The sequence below is a fragment of the Nerophis ophidion genome, linkage group LG20, assembly GCF_033978795.1.
Source record: "Nerophis ophidion isolate RoL-2023_Sa linkage group LG20, RoL_Noph_v1.0, whole genome shotgun sequence".
Classification (NCBI taxonomy): domain Eukaryota; kingdom Metazoa; phylum Chordata; class Actinopteri; order Syngnathiformes; family Syngnathidae; genus Nerophis; species Nerophis ophidion.
Genome location: NC_084630.1, coordinates 889,157 through 909,331, shown reverse-complemented (window position 1 = coordinate 909,331; position 20,175 = coordinate 889,157). Strand labels below are relative to the sequence as shown.

The following is a 20,175-nucleotide window of genomic DNA, read 5'->3' as shown; positions in this document are numbered from 1 at the left end:
TGTTCCATATTAAAGCTCCACAACAAACAAAGAAACACCGGCTGTGTTTGTGTTGCTAAAGGCGGCTGCAATACACCGCTTCCCACCGACGTCTTTCTTCTTTGACGTCTCCATTATTAATTGAACAAATTGCAAAAGATTCAGCAACACAGGTGTCCAGATTACTGTGTAATTATGCGATTAAACCGGACGACTTTTAGCCGTGAGTGGTGCTTGGATAAAATGTCCGCTACAACCAATAACGTCACAAGCACGCGTCAACATAAACGTCATCATTCCGCGACGTTTTCAACAGTACACTCCGCGGGAAATTTAAAATTGCAATTTAGTAAACTAAAGCGGGCGTATTGGCATGTGTTGCAATGTTAATATTTCATCATTGATATATAAACTATCAGACTGCGTGGTGGCTAGTTGTGGCTTTCAGTAGGCCTTTAAAGCATTTATCGGCCAATATCTGTTCATAGTCAGATTGTTTGGTACGGAGAGGCAAACTTTACACAGAGAAGTCCAAAAAAAGGACTTGAACCCAGACCTCTGCAGCCCACATGCTATGTCTTAGTTGGTGGAGATATTTCCGCACAATTGATCGTCCCTTGCAGGTCTTTTCCTGAATGGACACATGGAAAGTGTGAGTGATATTAATTGGTTGTTCAAAGCTCATCAAGTATCAAACATATCGGCTGCAGCCCGTTACATTTCAACACATAAGATGCGCATATGAAGAAGTAGTCCACAGCACAGTCTCCCACACATACCGCGTATAGCATGCAGCCAAGGTTCAGAGCCAGGGCCAAGCCGCTGCAGGCCGTGCGGATGAGTGGATTGTTCTTGTATCCACATCAGCTCAGTTTGAAGACCACCCTCTCTCCACTGCTCACTTGCTCTCTCGTCTTCTCAGCAACCACATTGTTCTTGTATCCACATCAGCTCAGTTTGAAGACCACCCTCTCTCCACTGCTCACTTGCTCTCTCGTCTTCTCAGCAACCGCAAGCACCAAGGTGCTAATTAGGCACGGCTGACATGATCACTCAGGCTCACACCTGTGTGGTTCCAGGAAGCCGATGAAAGACCACGAGTGTGAGGAGGATACGTAGTGGTGTCTGCTCAAGTTGACATTTGGCCAAAATACTAGGTGGTAGGGGTTGTACGGTATGCCGTGTTAGTATAGTACCACGATACTAATTAATTGTTTCCGTTACTATACAACTCTGAAGCGTGCTGGTCGCACCTGCGTCATCGTCACGTCATGTCATTGCTGGTTTTCCGAGCAGAGGAGCATGTTCGGCAGCACACAAGCACAGAGTACTTACAAGCAGTGTGTAGACAGAAAAGGGAGGACAGACGCATTTTGGTTTAAAGGCCTACTGAAATGAGATGTTCTTATCTAAACGGGGATAGCAGCTCCATTCTATGTGTCATACTTCATCATTTCGCGATATTGGCATATTTTTGCTGAAAGGATTTAGTAGAGAACATCCACGATAAAGTTTGCAACTTTTGGTCGCTAATAGAAAAGCCTTGCCTGTACCGGAAGTAGCAGACGATGTGCGCGTGACATCACGGGTTGTAGGGCTCCTCACATCTGAACATTGTTTACAATCATGGCCACCAACAGCAAGAGCGATTCAGACCCAGAAAGCGACGATTTCCCCATTAATTTGAGCAAGGATGAAAGATCGTAGATGAGGATCGTGTAAGTGAAGGACTAGAAAAAGAAGAAAAAAAGACAGGGCAGTGGAAGCGATTCAGATGTTATTAGACACATTTACTAGGATAATTCTGGAAAATCCCTTATCTGCTTATTGTGTTACTAGTCTTTTAGTGAGATTATATATTCATACCTGAAAGTCGGAGGGGTCTGGCCACGGGTGTGGTGACCGCCAGTGTCTCTGAGGGAAGCCACGTTTCTCGACGAGGCGAAGCGAAGGCAGCCGTTGAGGCCAAGCTGAGATTTTTTTTTCCGCCTCCTCCACGGTGGAAGCATCCCATGTTCAGGGGCGGCCGGTCGGAGGAGGCAAGAGTGTCCGCAGCTGCCTCTTTGACAGGTGCACGAGGAACGATGCAAGCTCTCCGCTCATGTCTACGGTAAGAGCCGACTTATTAGCACAATTTTCTCACCGAAACCTGCCTGTTGACGTGTGGTAAGGAACCATGTTCGCTTGACTGCTCTGTTCCATAGTAAAGCTTCACCTTTGGGAATGTAAACCAGGAAACACCAGCTGTGTTTGTGTTGCTAAAGGCAGCCACAATACACCGCTTCACACCTACATCTTTCTTCTTTGATGTCTCCATTATTAATTGAACAAATTGCAAAAGATTCAGCAACACAGTTGTCCAGAATACTGTGTAATTATGCGATTAAAGCAGATGACTTATAGCTGGGATTGGGGCTGGAACAAAATGTCCGCTACAATCCGTGACGTCACGCGCACGCGTCATCATACCGCGACATTTTCAACAGGATACTTAGCGCGAAATTTAAAATTGCAATTTAGTAAACTAAAAATGCCGTATTAGCATGTGTTGCAATGTTAATATTTCATCATTGATATATAAACTATCAGACAATGTTAATATTTCATCATTGATATATAAACTATCAGACAATGTTAATATTTCATCATTGATATATAAACTATCAGACAATGTTAATATTTCATCATTGATATATAAACTATCAGACAATGTTAATATTTCATCATTGATATATAAACTATCAGACAATGTTAATATTTCATCATTGATATATAAACTATCAGACTGCGTGGTCGCTAGTAGTGGCTTTCAGTAGGACTTTAAAAACCAAAGATAAAGGAGAAGTTATAACACTGAAACACCCTCAGAAGGCGGTGCTTTAAGATAGTGTTTTTCAACCACTGTGCCAGACACACACAGTCCGGTGTGCCGTGGGAGATGATCTCATTTCACCTATTTGGGGTAAAAATTATTTTGGGTAAAACCAGTAATTCTAGTCTGCAAATGATGTGTTGTTATTGAGTGTCGGTGCTGTCTAGAGCTCGGCAGAGTAACCGTGTAATACTCTTTCATATCAGTAGGTGGCAGCCGGTAGCTAATTGCTTTGTAGATGTCGGAAACAGCGGGAGGCAGTGTGCAGGTAAAAAGGTGTCTAATGCTTAAACAAAAAATAAACAAAAGGTGAGGGCCCCTTAAAAAAATGGCATTGAAGCTTAAGGCTATGAAGAGCGAAACTAAAACTGAATTGGCTACAAAGTAAATAAAAATAGAATGCTGGACGACAGCAAAGACTTACATCCGCAGCGTAACTCAACATAAACACAACAGAACAAATACCCAGAAACCCTTGCAGCACTAACTCTTCCGGGATGCTACAATACACCCCCCCCCCCCCCAAATGTATTAGCCTGTGAAAAAAGTTCATGTTGATATTTACCCCAGAAGGCTGCAAATAGAAAAGAGGCATTACATTTTTTATTTACATTTTATTCAATATACCATTGATGTTTTTATGTTTTTTACTTTTTTTTGGAAAGTTGATTTTGTACTATTAAGTTATATAAGTGTTGTTTGTTCCATTGTCAGCGTTAAAGCAAATCAGTGTACTAAAACTGAGCAATAATTAACAATTTATTCGTGCACTTTATCTTGCTACTTCAAGGCTTGACTGTTTGAGTCATGCATTATTGTTATTTTATTTTTAAATTTATTGTTAGCCTGTGGAAAATGTTTATTTCGATATTTACCTCAGAAGGCTGCAAATAGAAAAGAGGCATTACATTTTTATAAAAATTGTATTTGATATGCCATTGATATTTTTTTATTATTAATATTATTATTTGAAAGTGGATTTTGCATGTCACTAAAGTTATATAAGCCTTGCTTGTTCAATATTCAATGCAAAACTTGTTTGGGTCCCAATTAAAAGGTTAGTTTGTTCAACCTTGTTCAGTTTTGAATGTTGTCCCACTTTGTATTTGAGTTTGACAGCCCTGTTAGACTATAGAAGGTGAAAGCCCTCAATTCCTTGAGAAATGTTCTGAAACTGTTGGATAATTTTCTCATGCTTTTGTTCACAAAGTGGTGACCCTCTCCCCATTCTTGTTTGTGAATGACTGAGCGTTTGATGGAAGCTGCTTTTCTAAGAGATCACGTCACAAGTACCAGGCGTGCCGTTTTACCAGAGTTGTATTTTTTCCATGCAGGTTTTTCAATACAATCTTTGCATGTCGCCTTCCTCCAGTCTGTCTCCCTTCTCCTGCGCTGGCCGCTCACTGTTAAAGACAACTAACACGTCCCACCTGTGCAATCTAATCACCTGCCAGCTGTGCCCCCCCCCCAGCTAAGGGGTAAGGAACTTGTGGCTCTTTTGATGACGGCATCTGGCTCTCAGATTCATCTTAGCTGGAATGACTTAACAGGATAAGTCATGAATAATTCCGCTGGTAATCGCAGTGTTAAAAATAACGTTCAAAATATAAAACATTCTCATGCATTTTAATCCATCCATCCGTTTTCTACCGCACCTGTTAAACAGGTATTTTATTTATTATTGGTTCTGCTTCAAAATAACAATGTTATTAAAAAGAATGAGAGACTAATTGTACTCTAAAAATGTTGGTCTTACTTAAAAATGCACACATTTAGTTGTATTCAATGTTAAGATAAATATTATATGGCTCTCACGTAAATACGTTTTAAAATATTTGGCTTTCATGGGTCTCTTTGCCAAAAAGGTTCCCGACCCCTGCCCTAGCTGATGGTGCTCCACCCTTGACACCATTGCCAGAGGCGGTGACCTTTGCTCCTGCAGGTGCGCTGACGCACTTCCCTCCACATACCACCACCGCTAGACTTAGGCCGGGACATCGTCCGGCCGCGCCTACCTCCCCCACCCCCCACCCCCCACATGAAAGCGGGAGAGGAAGTCCGCCACGGCCATCTGCGCCCCCGGCCTATGGATCACTCTGAAATTGTAGGGTTGTAACGCAAGATACCAACGGGTTATCCGCGCGTTGCCATCTTTCATGCGATGGAGCCACTGAAGGGTGTTGTGGTCCGAATGTCGAGGCACTTCCTCTCCACCGTGCTGTATCTAGTCTCCCTTTCTGACACTCCCTCCTAAATCATGGCATCCAACTCCAAATGAGCTAATATTTGCAAAAAATAACATTTTCCAGTTCAATCATTCAGCATCATGTCTTTCCAGTCTATTCAATTGAATTTAAGTTCCAAAGGATTTGCAAATCATTGTATTCTGTTTTTATTTAGCATATACACAACGTGGTTTTGGGGTTTGTACATTGATTAGCTGCACCATTGTATAAAGCGCAGTGTTCAAAGTGTGGGGATGAAAGTTGCGGCCTACAGTCTGGAAATGATGGTACATTAATAAATCAGGAGAGAGAATAATATCATAATGAAAGACGAGCCTTATATAGTCTGGAGTTTGTATGTCGTATTTTGTCCTCATAGTAAATGTGCGTGTTTGCTGAGGTTTTTTTCCTACTCCCACATTGCACCTTCTACAGGAGCATAGTTGGCGAGTCGCTGTCTCTTTTTTTTTTCTCCCTCCCTCTTGTTTTTCTCTTTCTCACCTTTAACGGTGCGCTGCCACGTGGCCACCAATCAACCTTCCTGTCCTGTCTACCCCCTGTCATATATCACAGAAGAACAAGATGACATCTTGTTTTTCTGTTTCTTGGAGATGGTTTATTGTTGTACTTTTCAGTGTAATGACAAAATGAACATCTTGATATACATATTAGTAATAAATAAACATATATTCATACTACATAATTAAAAAATTAAATATGAACAGTTCAATACATTAATTAAAGATACATCAAAAATCTATTTTTAATTGAATCGTATCCGCTGTATCGTAATCGAAGTGTAAGCTGCCCAAGGATTCCCACAAATATCAGTCGTTTCAATCAGGGTTTATTAACCTTTTAAGCATGAGGCCCAAGTTTTGTATATTTTAGCATCCCGGAAGAGTTAGTGCTGCAAGGGGTTCTGGGTATTTGTTCTGTTGTGTTTATGTTGTGTTACGGTGCGGATGTTCTCCCGTAATGTTTGTCATTCTTGTTTGGCGTGGGTTCACAGTGTGCTGCATATTTGTAACAGTGTTCAAGTTGTTTATACGGCCACCCTCAGTGTGACCTGTATGGCTGTTGACCAAGTATGCGTGGCATTCACTTGTGTGTGTGAAAAGCCATCGACGTTATGTGATTGGGCCGGCACGCAAAGCCAGTGCCTTTAAGGTTTATTGGCGCTCTGTACTTCTCTCTACGTCCGTGTAAACAGCGCCGTTTTTAAAAGTCATAAATTTTACTTTTTGAAACCCATACCGATATCACATTTTAAAACATTTATCAGCCGAAAATATCGTCAGTCCGATATTATCAGACATCTCTATATGTAATGCTTAAAACAAAAATGAATGATCGGCAAGTCCTGCTAGGAAAAGGCCCTGAAGCATAACGTAAGTAAAACTGAACTGGCTACAAAGTAAACAAAAACCGAATGCTGGACGACAGCAAAGACTTACAGTGTGTGTCCGTACGACAATCAACCCTGTCGCCACAATGAAGGATAGCGTCCGCACAACCGAAATAGTCTTGATTGCCGATACAAAGCAGGTCAGGCAACAGCACTCAAAGGAAGATGTGACTCTGCAACAGGAAAACACCAACAAAACAGGAAGAGCAAGACAGGAACTAAAGCACGACACAGGAAAACAACAAACCTCCGTATTTTTTCAATGAAGAAAATGTGCTTTGGCTCAAAAAAGGTTGAAAAACACTGACTTAGAGGTTACACCAGTGGTTCTCAAATGGGGTTACGCGGACCCCTGGGGGTACTTGAAGGTATGCCAAGGGGTATGTGAGATTTTTTTTTAAATATTCTAAAAATAGCAACAATTCAAAAATCCTTTATAAATATATTTATTGAATAATACTTCAGCAAAATATGAATGTAAGTTTATAAATTGTGAAAATAAATACAACAATGCAATATTCAGTGTTGACAGCTACATTTTTTGTGGACATGTTCCATAAATATTTTTTTTTTTTGTGAAGAAATGTTTAGAAGTAAGTTGATGAATCCAGATGGATCTCTATTACAATCCCCAAAGAGGGCACTTTAAGTTGATGATTACTTCTATGTGGAGAAATATTTATTTATAATTGTCAAGATGATTTATTGTCAATTCTTAACATGCACAAGACACATAAGAACAGAAAAGTACATTTTTGGCACAGTCCCACTAAGAACATACGTTGCAGGGAGACAAGACGGGGCCGCCAACGGATCAGCCATTTTTACGGCGCTCCTTAAAAAAGGTGGGGAAAAGGTGATATTGGGAAAAGGGGGAAGAGTAAAAAAATATCAGTCAAAGGCGGGACCCCGGTTAGGGGGTCCAGGCTGAGTCCAAGGGAAAAAAACCTCATCTGCAATGCACACATAACCACGTTACATTTAATCACGAACACTCGCACAGTGGGGGGGAGTTGGAGCCCTGGAAGGACCCGAGGGGAAAAACAAGCGGTGGTGAAGGCGTAGGGTGAGGGAGAGGAGGTGTGTGCCCAAAAAACAGCAGAAAAACGGCCCCAAAGCATGTGTTTCCACCCCCATGCTTCACAGTAGGTTTGGTGTTCTTGGGATGCAACTCAGTATTCTTCTTCCTCCAAACACCACCAGTTGAGTTGATACCAAAATGGATACATGGATGATACAGCAGAGGATTGGGAGAATGTCATGTGGTCAGATGAAACCAAAATAGAACTTTCTGGTATAAACTCAACTCATCGTGTTTGGAGGAAGAAGAATACTGAGTTGCATCCCAAGAACACCATACCTACTGTGAAGCATGGGGGTGGAAACATCATGCTTTGGGGCTGTTTTTCTGCTAAGGGGACAGGACGATTGATCCGTGTTAAGGAAAGAATGAATGGGGCCATGTATCCTGAGATTTGGAGCCAAAACCTCCTTCCATCAGTGAGAGCTTTGAATGCTTGACCAAATACTTATTTTCCACCATCATTTACAAATAAATTCTTTAAAATTCCTACAATGTGAATTCCTGGATTTTTTTTTCCCATTCTGTCTCTCCCAGTTGAAGTGTACCTATGATGAAAATGACAGACCTCTGTCATCCTTTGAAGTGGGAGAACTTGCACAATCGCTGGCTGACTAAATACTTTGTTTGCCCCACTGTAAATATATTATTTTCTTTTCACATGCGCAACAATTTCAAATCCAACTCATGTCTGCATGAAAAGGCAATGAGGGCGTCACAGTTACCAGAAAATATGCAATTTGTCTCCATTCTCTGTCTTGTAAGTCACTTGGTGCTGTCAGCGCCTGAAGCAGACTATGGAAGTCCACATCAAGTTTGTGGACAGTTCCTCACTTTGGACTTAACTGTATGTGTGACTCACACACACACACACCCCCTCATGTTCTCCTATTGACCCTGTCACAGTGTGAATGTAGAGTACACCTGGTCAGAAGCCAAGAGGGCCTGACAGTTCACGGTGGTCATTACCAGGTCATTCATTATACAGCAAAAGCGTGTAAACATTTTACTGGCATTTCTCCAGAGTCCTCAAGGTCCAGCCTGCTAAGTGTTTGGATATAGTGGCTCATTCTCTCTGGAGAAATCAAGGAACATTTTTTTCGTCCGACCCGAGTGGAATCTACTCGGCTATTTTGTGTCACTAATTATGGTCTCTGTCTTTGCAGGGGACAGAGACTCTTTCAGGGATTCCGGGAGATCAGGACTGGCTGTGTCATCTCAACTGCATCCTCCAGCAGAATGTAAGGCACACTGTCATTTATTTCTCTGTGTTGATAATCAATTCAACTTGTTTATTTCAAGCAAAAGAGGTTTGTTGCATCAACATCTTTTCTACAGTACAGTACAGTACAGTACAGTACAGTACAGTACAGTACAGTACAGTTTCCTATGCAATATGTGACAGTTCTTCATTATCATCTTACAAACCCTGTTTCCATATGAGTTGGGAAATGGTGTTAGATGTAAATATAAACAGAATACAATGATTTGCAAATCCTTTTCAAGCCATATTCAGTTGAATATGCTACAAAGACAACATATTTCATGTTCAAACTCATAAACTTTATTATTTTTTGGCAAATATTAATTACTTTGAATTTCATGGCTGCAACATTTGCCAAAGTAGTTGGGAAAGGACATGTTCACCACTGTGTTACATCACCTTTTCTTTTCCCAACTCTCAATAAATGTTTGGGAACTGAGTAAACTAATTGTTGAAGCTTTGAAAGTGGAATTCTTTCCCATTCTTGTTTTATGTAGAGCTTCAGTCCTTCAACAGTCCGGGGTCTCCGCTGTCCTATTTTACACTTCATAATGCGCCACACATTTTTGATGGGACTGCAGGCGGGCCAGGAAAGTACCCGCACTCTTTTTTACGAAGCCACGCTGTTGTAACACGTGCTGAATGTGGCTTGGCATTGTCTTGCTGAAATAAGCAGGGGCGTCCATGAAAAAGACAGCGCTTAGACGGCAGCATATGTTGTTCCAAAACCTGTATGGACCTTTCAGCATTAATGGTGCCTTCACACATGTGTAAGTTACCCATGCCTTGGGCACTAATGCACCCCCATACCATCACACATGTGTAAGTTACCCATGCCTTAGGCACTAATACACCCCCATACCATCACACATGTGTAAGTTACCCATGTCTTGTTCACTAATACACCCCCATACCATCACACATGTGTAAGTTACCCATGTCTTGTTCACTAATACACCCCCATACCATCACACATGTGTAAGTTACCCATGTCTTGTTCACTAATACACCCCCATACCATCACACATGTGTAAGTTACCCATGCCTTGGGCACTAATACACCCCCATACCATCACACATGTGTAAGTTACCCATGTCTTGTTCACTAATACACCCCCATACCATCACACATGTGTAAGTTAGTCATGTCTTGTTCACTAATACACCCCCATACCATCACACATGTGTAAGTTACCCATGTCTTGTTCACTAATACACCCCCATACCATCACACATGTGTAAGTTACCCATGTCTTGGGCACTAATACACCCCCATACCATCACACATGTGTAAGTTACCCATGCCTTGTTCACTAATACACCCCCATACCATCACACATGTGTAAGTTACCCATGTCTTGTTCACTAATACACCCCCATACCATCACACATGTGTAAGTTACCCATGCCTTGTTCACTAATACACCCCCATACCATCACACATGTGTAAGTTACCCATGTCTTGGGCACTAATACACCCCCATACCATCACACATGTGTAAGTTACCCATGTCTTGTTCACTAATACACCCCCATACCATCACACATGTGTAAGTTACCCATGCCTTGGGCACTAATACACCCCCATACCATCACACATGTGTAAGTTACCCATGTCTTGTTCACTAATACACCCCCATACCATCACACATGTGTAAGTTACCCATGTCTTGGGCACTAATACACCCCCATACCATCACACATGTGTAAGTTACCCATGCCTTGTTCACTAATACACCCCCATACCATCACACATGTGTAAGTTAGTCATGCCTTGTTCACTAATACACCCCCATACCATCACACATGTGTAAGTTACCCATGTCTTGTTCACTAATACACCCCCATACCATCACACATGTGTAAGTTACCCATGTCTTGGGCACTAATACACCCCCATACCATCACACATGTGTAAGTTACCCATGCCTTGTTCACTAATACACCCCCATACCATCACACATGTGTAAGTTAGTCATGCCTTGTTCACTAATACACCCCCATACCATCACACATGTGTAAGTTACCCATGTCTTGTTCACTAATACACCCCCATACCATCACACATGTGTAAGTTACCCATGTCTTGTTCACTAATACACCCCCATACCATCACACATGTGTAAGTTACCCATGCCTTGTTCACTAATACACCCCCATACCATCACACATGTGTAAGTTACCCATGTCTTGTTCACTAATACACCCCCATACCATCACACATGTGTAAGTTAGTCATGTCTTGTTCACTAATACACCCCCATACCATCACACATGTGTAAGTTACCCATGCCTTGGGCACTAATACACCCCCATACCATCACACATGTGTAAGTTACCCATGTCTTGTTCACTAATACACCCCCATACCATCACACATGTGTAAGTTACCCATGCCTTGTTCACTAATACACCCCCATACCATCACACATGTGTAAGTTAGTCATGCCTTGTTCACTAATACACCCCCATACCATCACACATGTGTAAGTTACCCATGTCTTGTTCACTAATACACCCCCATACCATCACACATGTGTAAGTTACCCATGCCTTGTTCACTAATACACCCCCATACCATCACACATGTGTAAGTTACCCATGTCTTGTTCACTAATACACCCCCATACCATCACACATGTGTAAGTTAGTCATGTCTTGTTCACTAATACACCCCCATACCATCACACATGTGTAAGTTACCCATGCCTTGGGCACTAATACACCCCCATACCATCACACATGTGTAAGTTACCCATGTCTTGTTCACTAATACACCCCCATACCATCACACATGTGTAAGTTACCCATGCCTTGTTCACTAATACACCCCCATACCATCACACATGTGTAAGTTAGTCATGCCTTGTTCACTAATACACCCCCATACCATCACACATGTGTAAGTTACCCATGTCTTGTTCACTAATACACCCCCATACCATCACACATGTGTAAGTTACCCATGTCTTGTTCACTAATACACCCCCATACCATCACACATGTGTAAGTTACCCATGTCTTGTTCACTAATACACCCCCATACCATCACACATGTGTAAGTTAGTCATGTCTTGTTCACTAATACACCCCCATACCATCACACATGTGTAAGTTACCCATGCCTTGGGCACTAATACACCCCCATACCATCACACATGTGTAAGTTACCCATGCCTTGGGCACTAATACACCCCCATACCATCACACATGTGTAAGTTACCCATGTCTTGTTCACTAATACACCCCCATACCATCACACATGTGTAAGTTACCCATGCCTTGGGCACTAATACACCCCCATACCATCACACATGTGTAAGTTACCCATGCCTTGGGCACTAATACACCCCCATACCATCACACATGTGTAAGTTACCCATGCCTTGGGCACTAATACACCCCCATACCATCACACATGTGTAAGTTACCCATGTCTTGTTCACTAATACACCCCCATACCATCACACATGTGTAAGTTAGTCATGTCTTGTTCACTAATACACCCCCATACCATCACACATGTGTAAGTTAGTCATGTCTTGGCCACTAATACACCCCCATACCATCACACATGTGTAAGTTACCCATGTCTTGTTCACTAATACACCCCCATACCATCACACATGTGTAAGTTACCCATGCCTTGGGCACTAATACACCCCCATACCATCACACATGTGTAAGTTACCCATGCCTTGGGCACTAATACACCCCCATACCATCACACATGCTGGCTTTTACACTTTGTGTCGATAACAGTCTGGATGGTTCGCTTCCCCTTTGGTCCGGATGACACAATGTCGAATATTTCCCCCAAAAATTGAAATGTGGACTCGTCAGACCACAGAAGACTTTTCCACATTGCATCAGTCCATCTTTGATCAGTGGTCCCCAACCTTTTTGTATCCGCGGACCGGTCAACGCTTAATAATTTGTCCCGCGGCCCGGGGGGGTGTCCTTTTTTTTTAAATTTTTTTTTTCTTTGTCATGAAAAAGGGAGTTTTTTGTGGTTGGTGCACTATTTGTAAGTGTACATTGTGTTTTTTATGTTGATTTTATAAAAAAAAAAAAAAAATAGTTGTTTTTTTTAATAAAATATTCTTCTGTGGCCCGGTACCAATCGGGCCGCGGCCCGGTGGTTGGGGACCACTGTCTTAGATGATCTCGGGCCCAGAGAAGCCAGCGGCGTTTCAGGATGTTGTTGATAGATGGCTTTCGCTTTGCATAGTAGAGTTTTAACTTGCACTTACAGATGTAGCGACACACTGTATTTAGTGACAGTGGTTTTATGAAGTGTTCCTGAGCCCATGTGGTGATATCCTTTTAGAATAGAATAGAATAGAATGGACTTTATTGTCACTATATTTGCATATAACAAGATTAAAGACTCCAACTTAAGGTGCGGTAGTGGGAACAAATATGATGTGAAATAAATAACACGAGAGGTAATAAAGGAAAAAACTAACAATTGAAATAAACAGACTACTATCCAATAAAAATAATAAGCAATCCTGTACAATATACAAACACTGTAGAAATACAAAATACTGTACAATTTACAGAACAAGAGTACCGAAGTAATAAATAACAATCAGTGTTGGATGTATTGCACTGGAAGGGTAGTATTGCACAGTAGGGTATTGTTACGGGGATGAATTATTATTATTATAAGTTAGAGTTCAACATGGTGACAGCTCTGGGAAAGAAGCTGTCTCTGAGCCTGTTTGTTCTGGCTCTGATGCACCTGTAGCGCCTGCCTGATGGTAGCAGGTGGAACAGGTGGTGGCCAGGGTGTGGGCTGTCCTTGGTAATGTTTTTTGCTCTGTTGAGGCAACGGGAGTCGTGTAAATCCTTCAGGGAGGGCAGGGGGCAGCCGATTATGTTTTGTGCAGACTTTATGACCCTCTGGATGGCCTGTTTGTCTGCTTCAGTGCAGCTGGCGTACCACACGGTTATGCAGTACGTCAGCAGGCTCTCCACAGCTGAGCGGTAGAAGGTCACCATCAGCTGTCTCTTCAGTCTGCTCTTCCTCAGCACCCTCAGGAAGTGGAGTCTCCGCTGGGCCTTCCGGATGACCACAGTTGTATTTTAGAGATTGATTTCGGTTTTTGATACAGTGCCGTTTTTGATACAGTGCCCTCTGAAGGATCAAAGGTCACGGTCATTCAATGTTGGTTTCCGGCCATGCCGCTTACGTGGAGTGATTTCTCCAGATTCTCTGAACCTTTTGATGATATTATGGAGCGTAGATGTTGAAATCCCTAAATTTCTTGCAATGTCACTTTGAGAAAGGTTGTTCTTAAACTGTTTGACTATTTGCTCACACAGTTGTGGACAAAGGGGTGTACCTCGCCCCATCCTTTCTTGTGAAAGACTGGGAAGCTGCTTTTATACCCAATCATGGCACCCACCTGTTTCCAATTAGCCTGCACACCTGTGGGATGTTCCAAATAAGTGTTTGATGAACATTCCTCAACTTTATCAGTATTTATTGCCACCTTTCCCAACTTCTTTGTCACGTGTTGCTGGCATCAAATTCTAAAGTTAATGATCATTTGCAAAAAAAAAAAAAAAGTTTATGAGTTTGAACATGAAATATGTTGTCTTTGTAGCATATTCAACTGAATATGGCTTGAAAAGGATTTGCAAATCATTGTATTCTGTTTATATTTACATCTAACACCATTTCCCAACTCATATGGAAACAGGGTTTGTAAAAGCGCTTTCAGTCACTAGAGAAAAGCGCTATATAAATATAATTCACTTCACTTCACATGGGCCCCTTATTTTCGTTTATTTGTTTACGTCAGGCTTTGTTTTACGTTTCTTCTTAAGGATATGCTCAACACTCTATTGTGTAGTTTGCCCTCACTTTTATCATGCCATTAATATTATAGCCTGTAATGCTGTGGTGGGGGGTATTTTGTACTCATAATATTAGCATACACAACATTTTAGTGAATATGATACAATATAGACAGTAGTTGCAAAATTTGTAGAATGTTTTCCAGTTTATTTTGGGTAAAAATAGCTTGGCTGCAAGTTGCACATTTACAGCGTCAAAGTCACACCAACCTCACAATCTCGACTAATGTCTGCTCCAATGTTTCACCCTCTTCTTCGTACTCACCTCTAAAAGCAGCGGTTCATCCTCGGTATATTCAGCTTCAAAAAGATGAAGTTGTCAATCCTCATTTATCTAAACATAGTCATCTTTGTTGGCCGTTAGCAAGTCTGCCATGATTAAAACACACTTGCGATTGTTTTTTCCGGAAGAGGAACACTCATTTGATGCTAAGTAGGAAGTGCGTTGATATGGAAACGGAAATAAGTACACTGATGAAATCGGTACCAACAATGCTTAAAGTGACCAAAATATGGTAAATATTGCACATATTGTTATTAACGTGTCTGTTGCTACATTATATATATTCCTCCAGGGTGTATACAAAACATTACTGGAGGGTTTTGAAGTTTACAACGGTGAATAGCCGAGGACGTTTTTTCCGGTTTATTTTGGGTAAGCACTTCATTTAATTCCAAATAGCTTGACTCCAAGTTCTACATTTACATTGTCAAAGTCACACCAAACTCACAATCTCAGCTAACGTCTGCTCCAATGTTTCACCCTCGTGTTCGTGCTCACCTCTAAAAGCAGCTGTTCATCCTCGATATATTCAGCTTCAAAAAGATAAAAGTTATGAATCCTCATTTATCTAAAATGAGGATTCACAAATTAATAGTCATCTTCGTTGTTCGTTAAAAAGTCAGCCATGACTACAACACACTCGCATTTGTTTCCGGAAGGGGAACACTCATTTGATGCCGAAAGTAGGAAGTGCGTTGATATGGAAACAGAAATAAGTACACTGAAGAAATCGGTTAAAATGACCAAAATATGGTAAATATTATACATATTGTTACTTGGAGGCTGTTAGTACATTATATACATTCTTCCAGGGTGTATACAAAATGTTGATAGAGGGTTTTGAAGGTTACAACGGTGACTCCCATTGCCCGGGGACGTTTTTAGTTTATAGTTTCAAATGTCTTATATTGCTGTTGGGTTTTATCAAATACATTTCCCCCAAAAATGCGACTTATAGTCCAGTGCGACTTATATATATTTATATATATACACCGTATTTTTATACTATTTTTATATTTTTATTCTTTATTATACGGTATACATTTTTTTCCTTCTTTATTATGCATTTTTGGCGGGTGCGACTTATACTCCGAAAAATATGGTAATTTGAAAATGTGAACATTTTTTTAATTCAAGTACCCCCTAATCAGAGCAAAGCATTTTGGGTTGAAAAAGAGAGATAAAGAAGTAAAATACAGCACTATGTCATCAGTTTCTGATTTATTAAATTATATAACAGTGCAAAATATTGCTCATTTGTTGTCTTTTTTTCTTGAACTATTTGGAAAAAAAGATGTAAAAATAACTAAAACCTTTTTTGAAAAATAAACAAGTGATTCAATCATAAATAAAGATCTCTCCACATAGAAGTAATCATCAACTTAAAGTGTCCTCTTTGGGGATTGTAATAGAGATCCATCTGGATTCATCAACTTACTTATAAACTTTCTCCACAAAAAAATAAACATCAATATTCAATCAATCAATCTTTATTTATATAGCCCTAAATCACAAGTGCCTCAAAGGGCTGCACAAACCACAACGACATCCTCGGTAGGGCCCACGTAAGGGCAAGGAAAAACTCACCCCAGTGGGACGTTGACCATGATTACTATGAGAAACCTTGGAGAGGACCACATATGAGGACCGAAAGCAATGGATGTCGAGCGGATCTAACATGATATTTTGAAAGTCCAATCCATAGTGGATCTAACGTAACTGTGAGAAAGTCCAAAGTGGAGCCAATATAGTAGCCAGAGTCCCATCCAAAGTGAAGCCAGCAGGGAACCATCCCAAGCGGAGGCGGATCAGCAGCGCAGAGATGTTCCCAACTGATACATAGGCGAGCTGTTCATCTTGGGTCCCAACTTTGGACGAGCGGTCCATCCTGGGTCCCGATTTTGAACAGCAAGGGAGGGGGGGACATAGGAGAAAAAGAAAAGAATCGGCAGATCAACTATGGTCTAAAATATTTATGGAACATGTCCACAAAAAATCTCGCTGTCAACACTGAATATTGCATTGTTGTATTTTTTTTCACGGTTTATGAACTTACATTCATATTTTGTTGAAGTATTATTCAATGAATATATTTATAAAGGATTTTAGAATTGTTGCTATTTTTAGAATATTTAAAAAAAAATCTCACGTACCCCTTGGCATACCTTCCAGTACCCCCATTTGAGAACCACTGCACTAGGCCACTGAGCAGGATCAAGACCTGGTTTTTTTTATTGATTATCAAAGGCTCAACATCAGCTCCTTTACAAAAAGACGGCACATTGCCAGACTTTTTATGGTCTTATAGCACCATCTCTTGCTCTTTGACTCTTCTCCACTGCAAATGTTTTATTCGCCACCCCTCCAAAAAAAAGAAGAAGGTATACAGCAAGGGTAGGGAACCTATGGCTCTAGAGCAGAGGTAGGGAACCTATGGCTCTAGAGCGGGGGTAGGGAACCTATGGCTCTAGAGCAGAGGTAGGGAACCTATGGCTCTAGAGCAGAGGTAGGGAACCTATGGCTCTAGAGCAGAGGTAGGGAACCTATGGCTCTAGAGCAGAGGTAGGGAACCTATGGCTCTAGGGCAGGGGTAGGGAACCTATGGCTCTAGAGCAGAGGTAGGGAACCTATGGCTCCAGAGCAGGGGTAGGGAACCTATGGCTCTAGAGCAGAGGTAGGGAACCTATGGCTCTAGAGCAGAGGTAGGGAACCTATGGCTCCAGAGCAGGGGTAGGGAACCTATGGCTCTAGAGCAGAGGTAGGGAACCTATGGCTCTAGAGCAGAGGTAGGGAACCTATGGCTCTAGAGCAGAGGTATGGAACCTATGGCTCTAGAGCAGAGGTAGGGAACCTATGGCTCTAGAGCAGAGGTAGGGAACCTATGGCTTTAGAGCAGAGGTAGGGAACCTATGGCTCTAGAGCAGAGGTATGGAACCTATGGCTCTAGAGCAGAGGTAGGGAACCTATGGCTCTAGGGCAGAGGTAGGGAACCTATGGCTCCAGAGCAGGGGTAGGGAACCTATGGCTCTAGAGCAGAGGTAGGGAACCTATGGCTCTAGAGCAGAGGTAGGGAACCTATGGCTCTAGAGCAGAGGTAGGGAACCTATGGCTCTAGAGCAGGGGTAGGGAACCTATGGCTCTAGAGCAGAGGTAGGGAACCTATGGCTCTAGAGCAGGGGTAGGGAACCTATGGCTCTAGAGCAGAGGTAGGGAACCTATGGCTCTTGAGCAGAGGTAGGGAACCTATGGCTCTAGAGCAGAGGTAGGGAACCTATGGCTCTAGAGCAGAGGTAGGGAACCTATGGCTCTAGGGCAGGGGTAGGGAACCTATGGCTCTAGAGCAGAGGTAGGGAACCTATGGCTCTAGAGCAGGGGTAGGGAACCTATGGCTCTAGAGCAGAGGTAGGGAACCTATGGCTCTAGAGCAGGGGTAGGGAACCTATGGCTCTAGAGCAGAGGTAGGGAACCTATGGCTCTAGAGCAGAGGTAGGGAACCTATGGCTCTAGAGCAGAGGTAGGGAACCTATGGCTCTAGAGCAGAGGTAGGGAACCTATGGCTCTAGAGCAGAGGTAGGGAACCTATGGCTCTAGAGCAGAGGTAGGGAACCTATGGCTCTAGAGCAGAGGTAGGGAACCTATGGCTCTAGAGCAGGGGTAGGGAACCTATGGCTCTAGAGCAGAGGTAGGGAAACTATGGCTCTAGAGCAGAGGTAGGGAACCTATGGCTCTAGAGCAGAGGTAGGGAAACTATGGCTCTAGAGCCAGATGTGGCTCTTTTGATGACTGCATCTGGCTCTCAGATAAATCTGAGCTGACTTTGCTTAACACGATAAGTCATGAATAATTCCACTTGCAATCACAGTGTTAAAAATAACGTTCAATATATAAAACATTCTCATGCTTTTTTATGTTTAAGAAGTTGCGTTAATGGTAAGAAGTTGTTTATTTAATATTGGTTAGTGTGGGGCTTGCCCTCCTGGGGGTTCTTCAGACCACCAAGCACCGACATGAGAGCCTGTTTCACGGTTACAATATTGTTTTATTTTTCAAAAAGTCCCTCAGTTGCTTTCCAGCAATTGTATTTTTCTCTTTCGTTCTCGCTCGCGCTCTGGCTCCAGCTCCAACCCTGTCTCTCCTCCTGGCTGCTGCTTATAACAGAGCGACATGTGATTAGATAACAAGGCCCAGGTGGGCCGTCTACACACCTGTGGTTGATTTCGAAGGCCAGTCCTGGCAACACCCCGCTTCGCTGCAGGCCCACAGGCCACGACCCCTCCACAGTTAGCTTCATAATAACAATGTTATTACAAAGAATAAGCGACCTATTATACTCTAGAAATGTTGGTCTTACTTAAAAATGGACGCGTTTAGTTGTGTTCAGTGTTAAAAAAAATATGGCTCTTACGGATAATACATTTTAAAATATTTGGCTTTTTGGCTCTCTCAGCCAAAAAGGTTCCCGACCCCTGATGTAGAGCCAGATGTGGCTCTTTTGATGACTGCATCTGGTTCTCAGATAAATCTTAGCTGACATTGCATAACAGGATAACTAATTATTAATATTGGTAGGGGTGGGCAAATTAATGCGTTAATTACGAGTTAACTCATCAATCTATTAACGCCGACAATTATTTTATCGCACATTTGCGTATGTTGTTTACATGCTTTTATTTTGTTAACGCCTTTTCTTAACAAGATGGCATCGCCCGGATGTACTTCGGCGTGGAGGGGCTCTTGGTAAAGATGGAACATTTGGCAAAAATAGCGGACAATTCTGCAAATGTCCTGGCTGGCTTACAGCGTGGTCACTCCGGGATCACTTACGACCGCCAGACAATTCTGGATGTGGATAGATCGGGCCGTTTTGGACTGAATGAGGCGTGCTTGCTAGAGCGGCTAGCTAGCATGGGAATACTTTGCCGGCTACATCCAGCGGCCTGTGAAGCAGCGGAGTATATGTGTTGTCTGACTATTTATGAATAATGCAGACCAGGAGTGTTGGCTGACTTCTTAACCTTTACTTTCAGAGCGTGCATATCACAACATACAAGATGCCGTCATGGCGACACAACCTATACATGCTCCTTACTCCTGTTGCATGCTGGGTAGGGTAGTTCTCATAACATCACAATATAGTACCATGTATATGATGCCTTCAGTTTATCAAAGCACCAAGCAAACAATGGGAAAATTCC

At 42.1% G+C, this 20,175-nt stretch overlaps 1 protein-coding gene across 1 annotated transcript in view; it reads left to right on the top strand.

The window, feature by feature from the left end:
• cntln (centlein, centrosomal protein) overlaps positions 1-20,175 on the top strand; it is a 429,542-nt gene that overhangs the window by 330,932 nt on the left and 78,435 nt on the right. Inside the window, 1 exon segment of the mRNA XM_061880275.1 lies at positions 8,732-8,806. Within this exon segment, the coding sequence (XP_061736259.1) occupies positions 8,732-8,806 (75 nt within the window).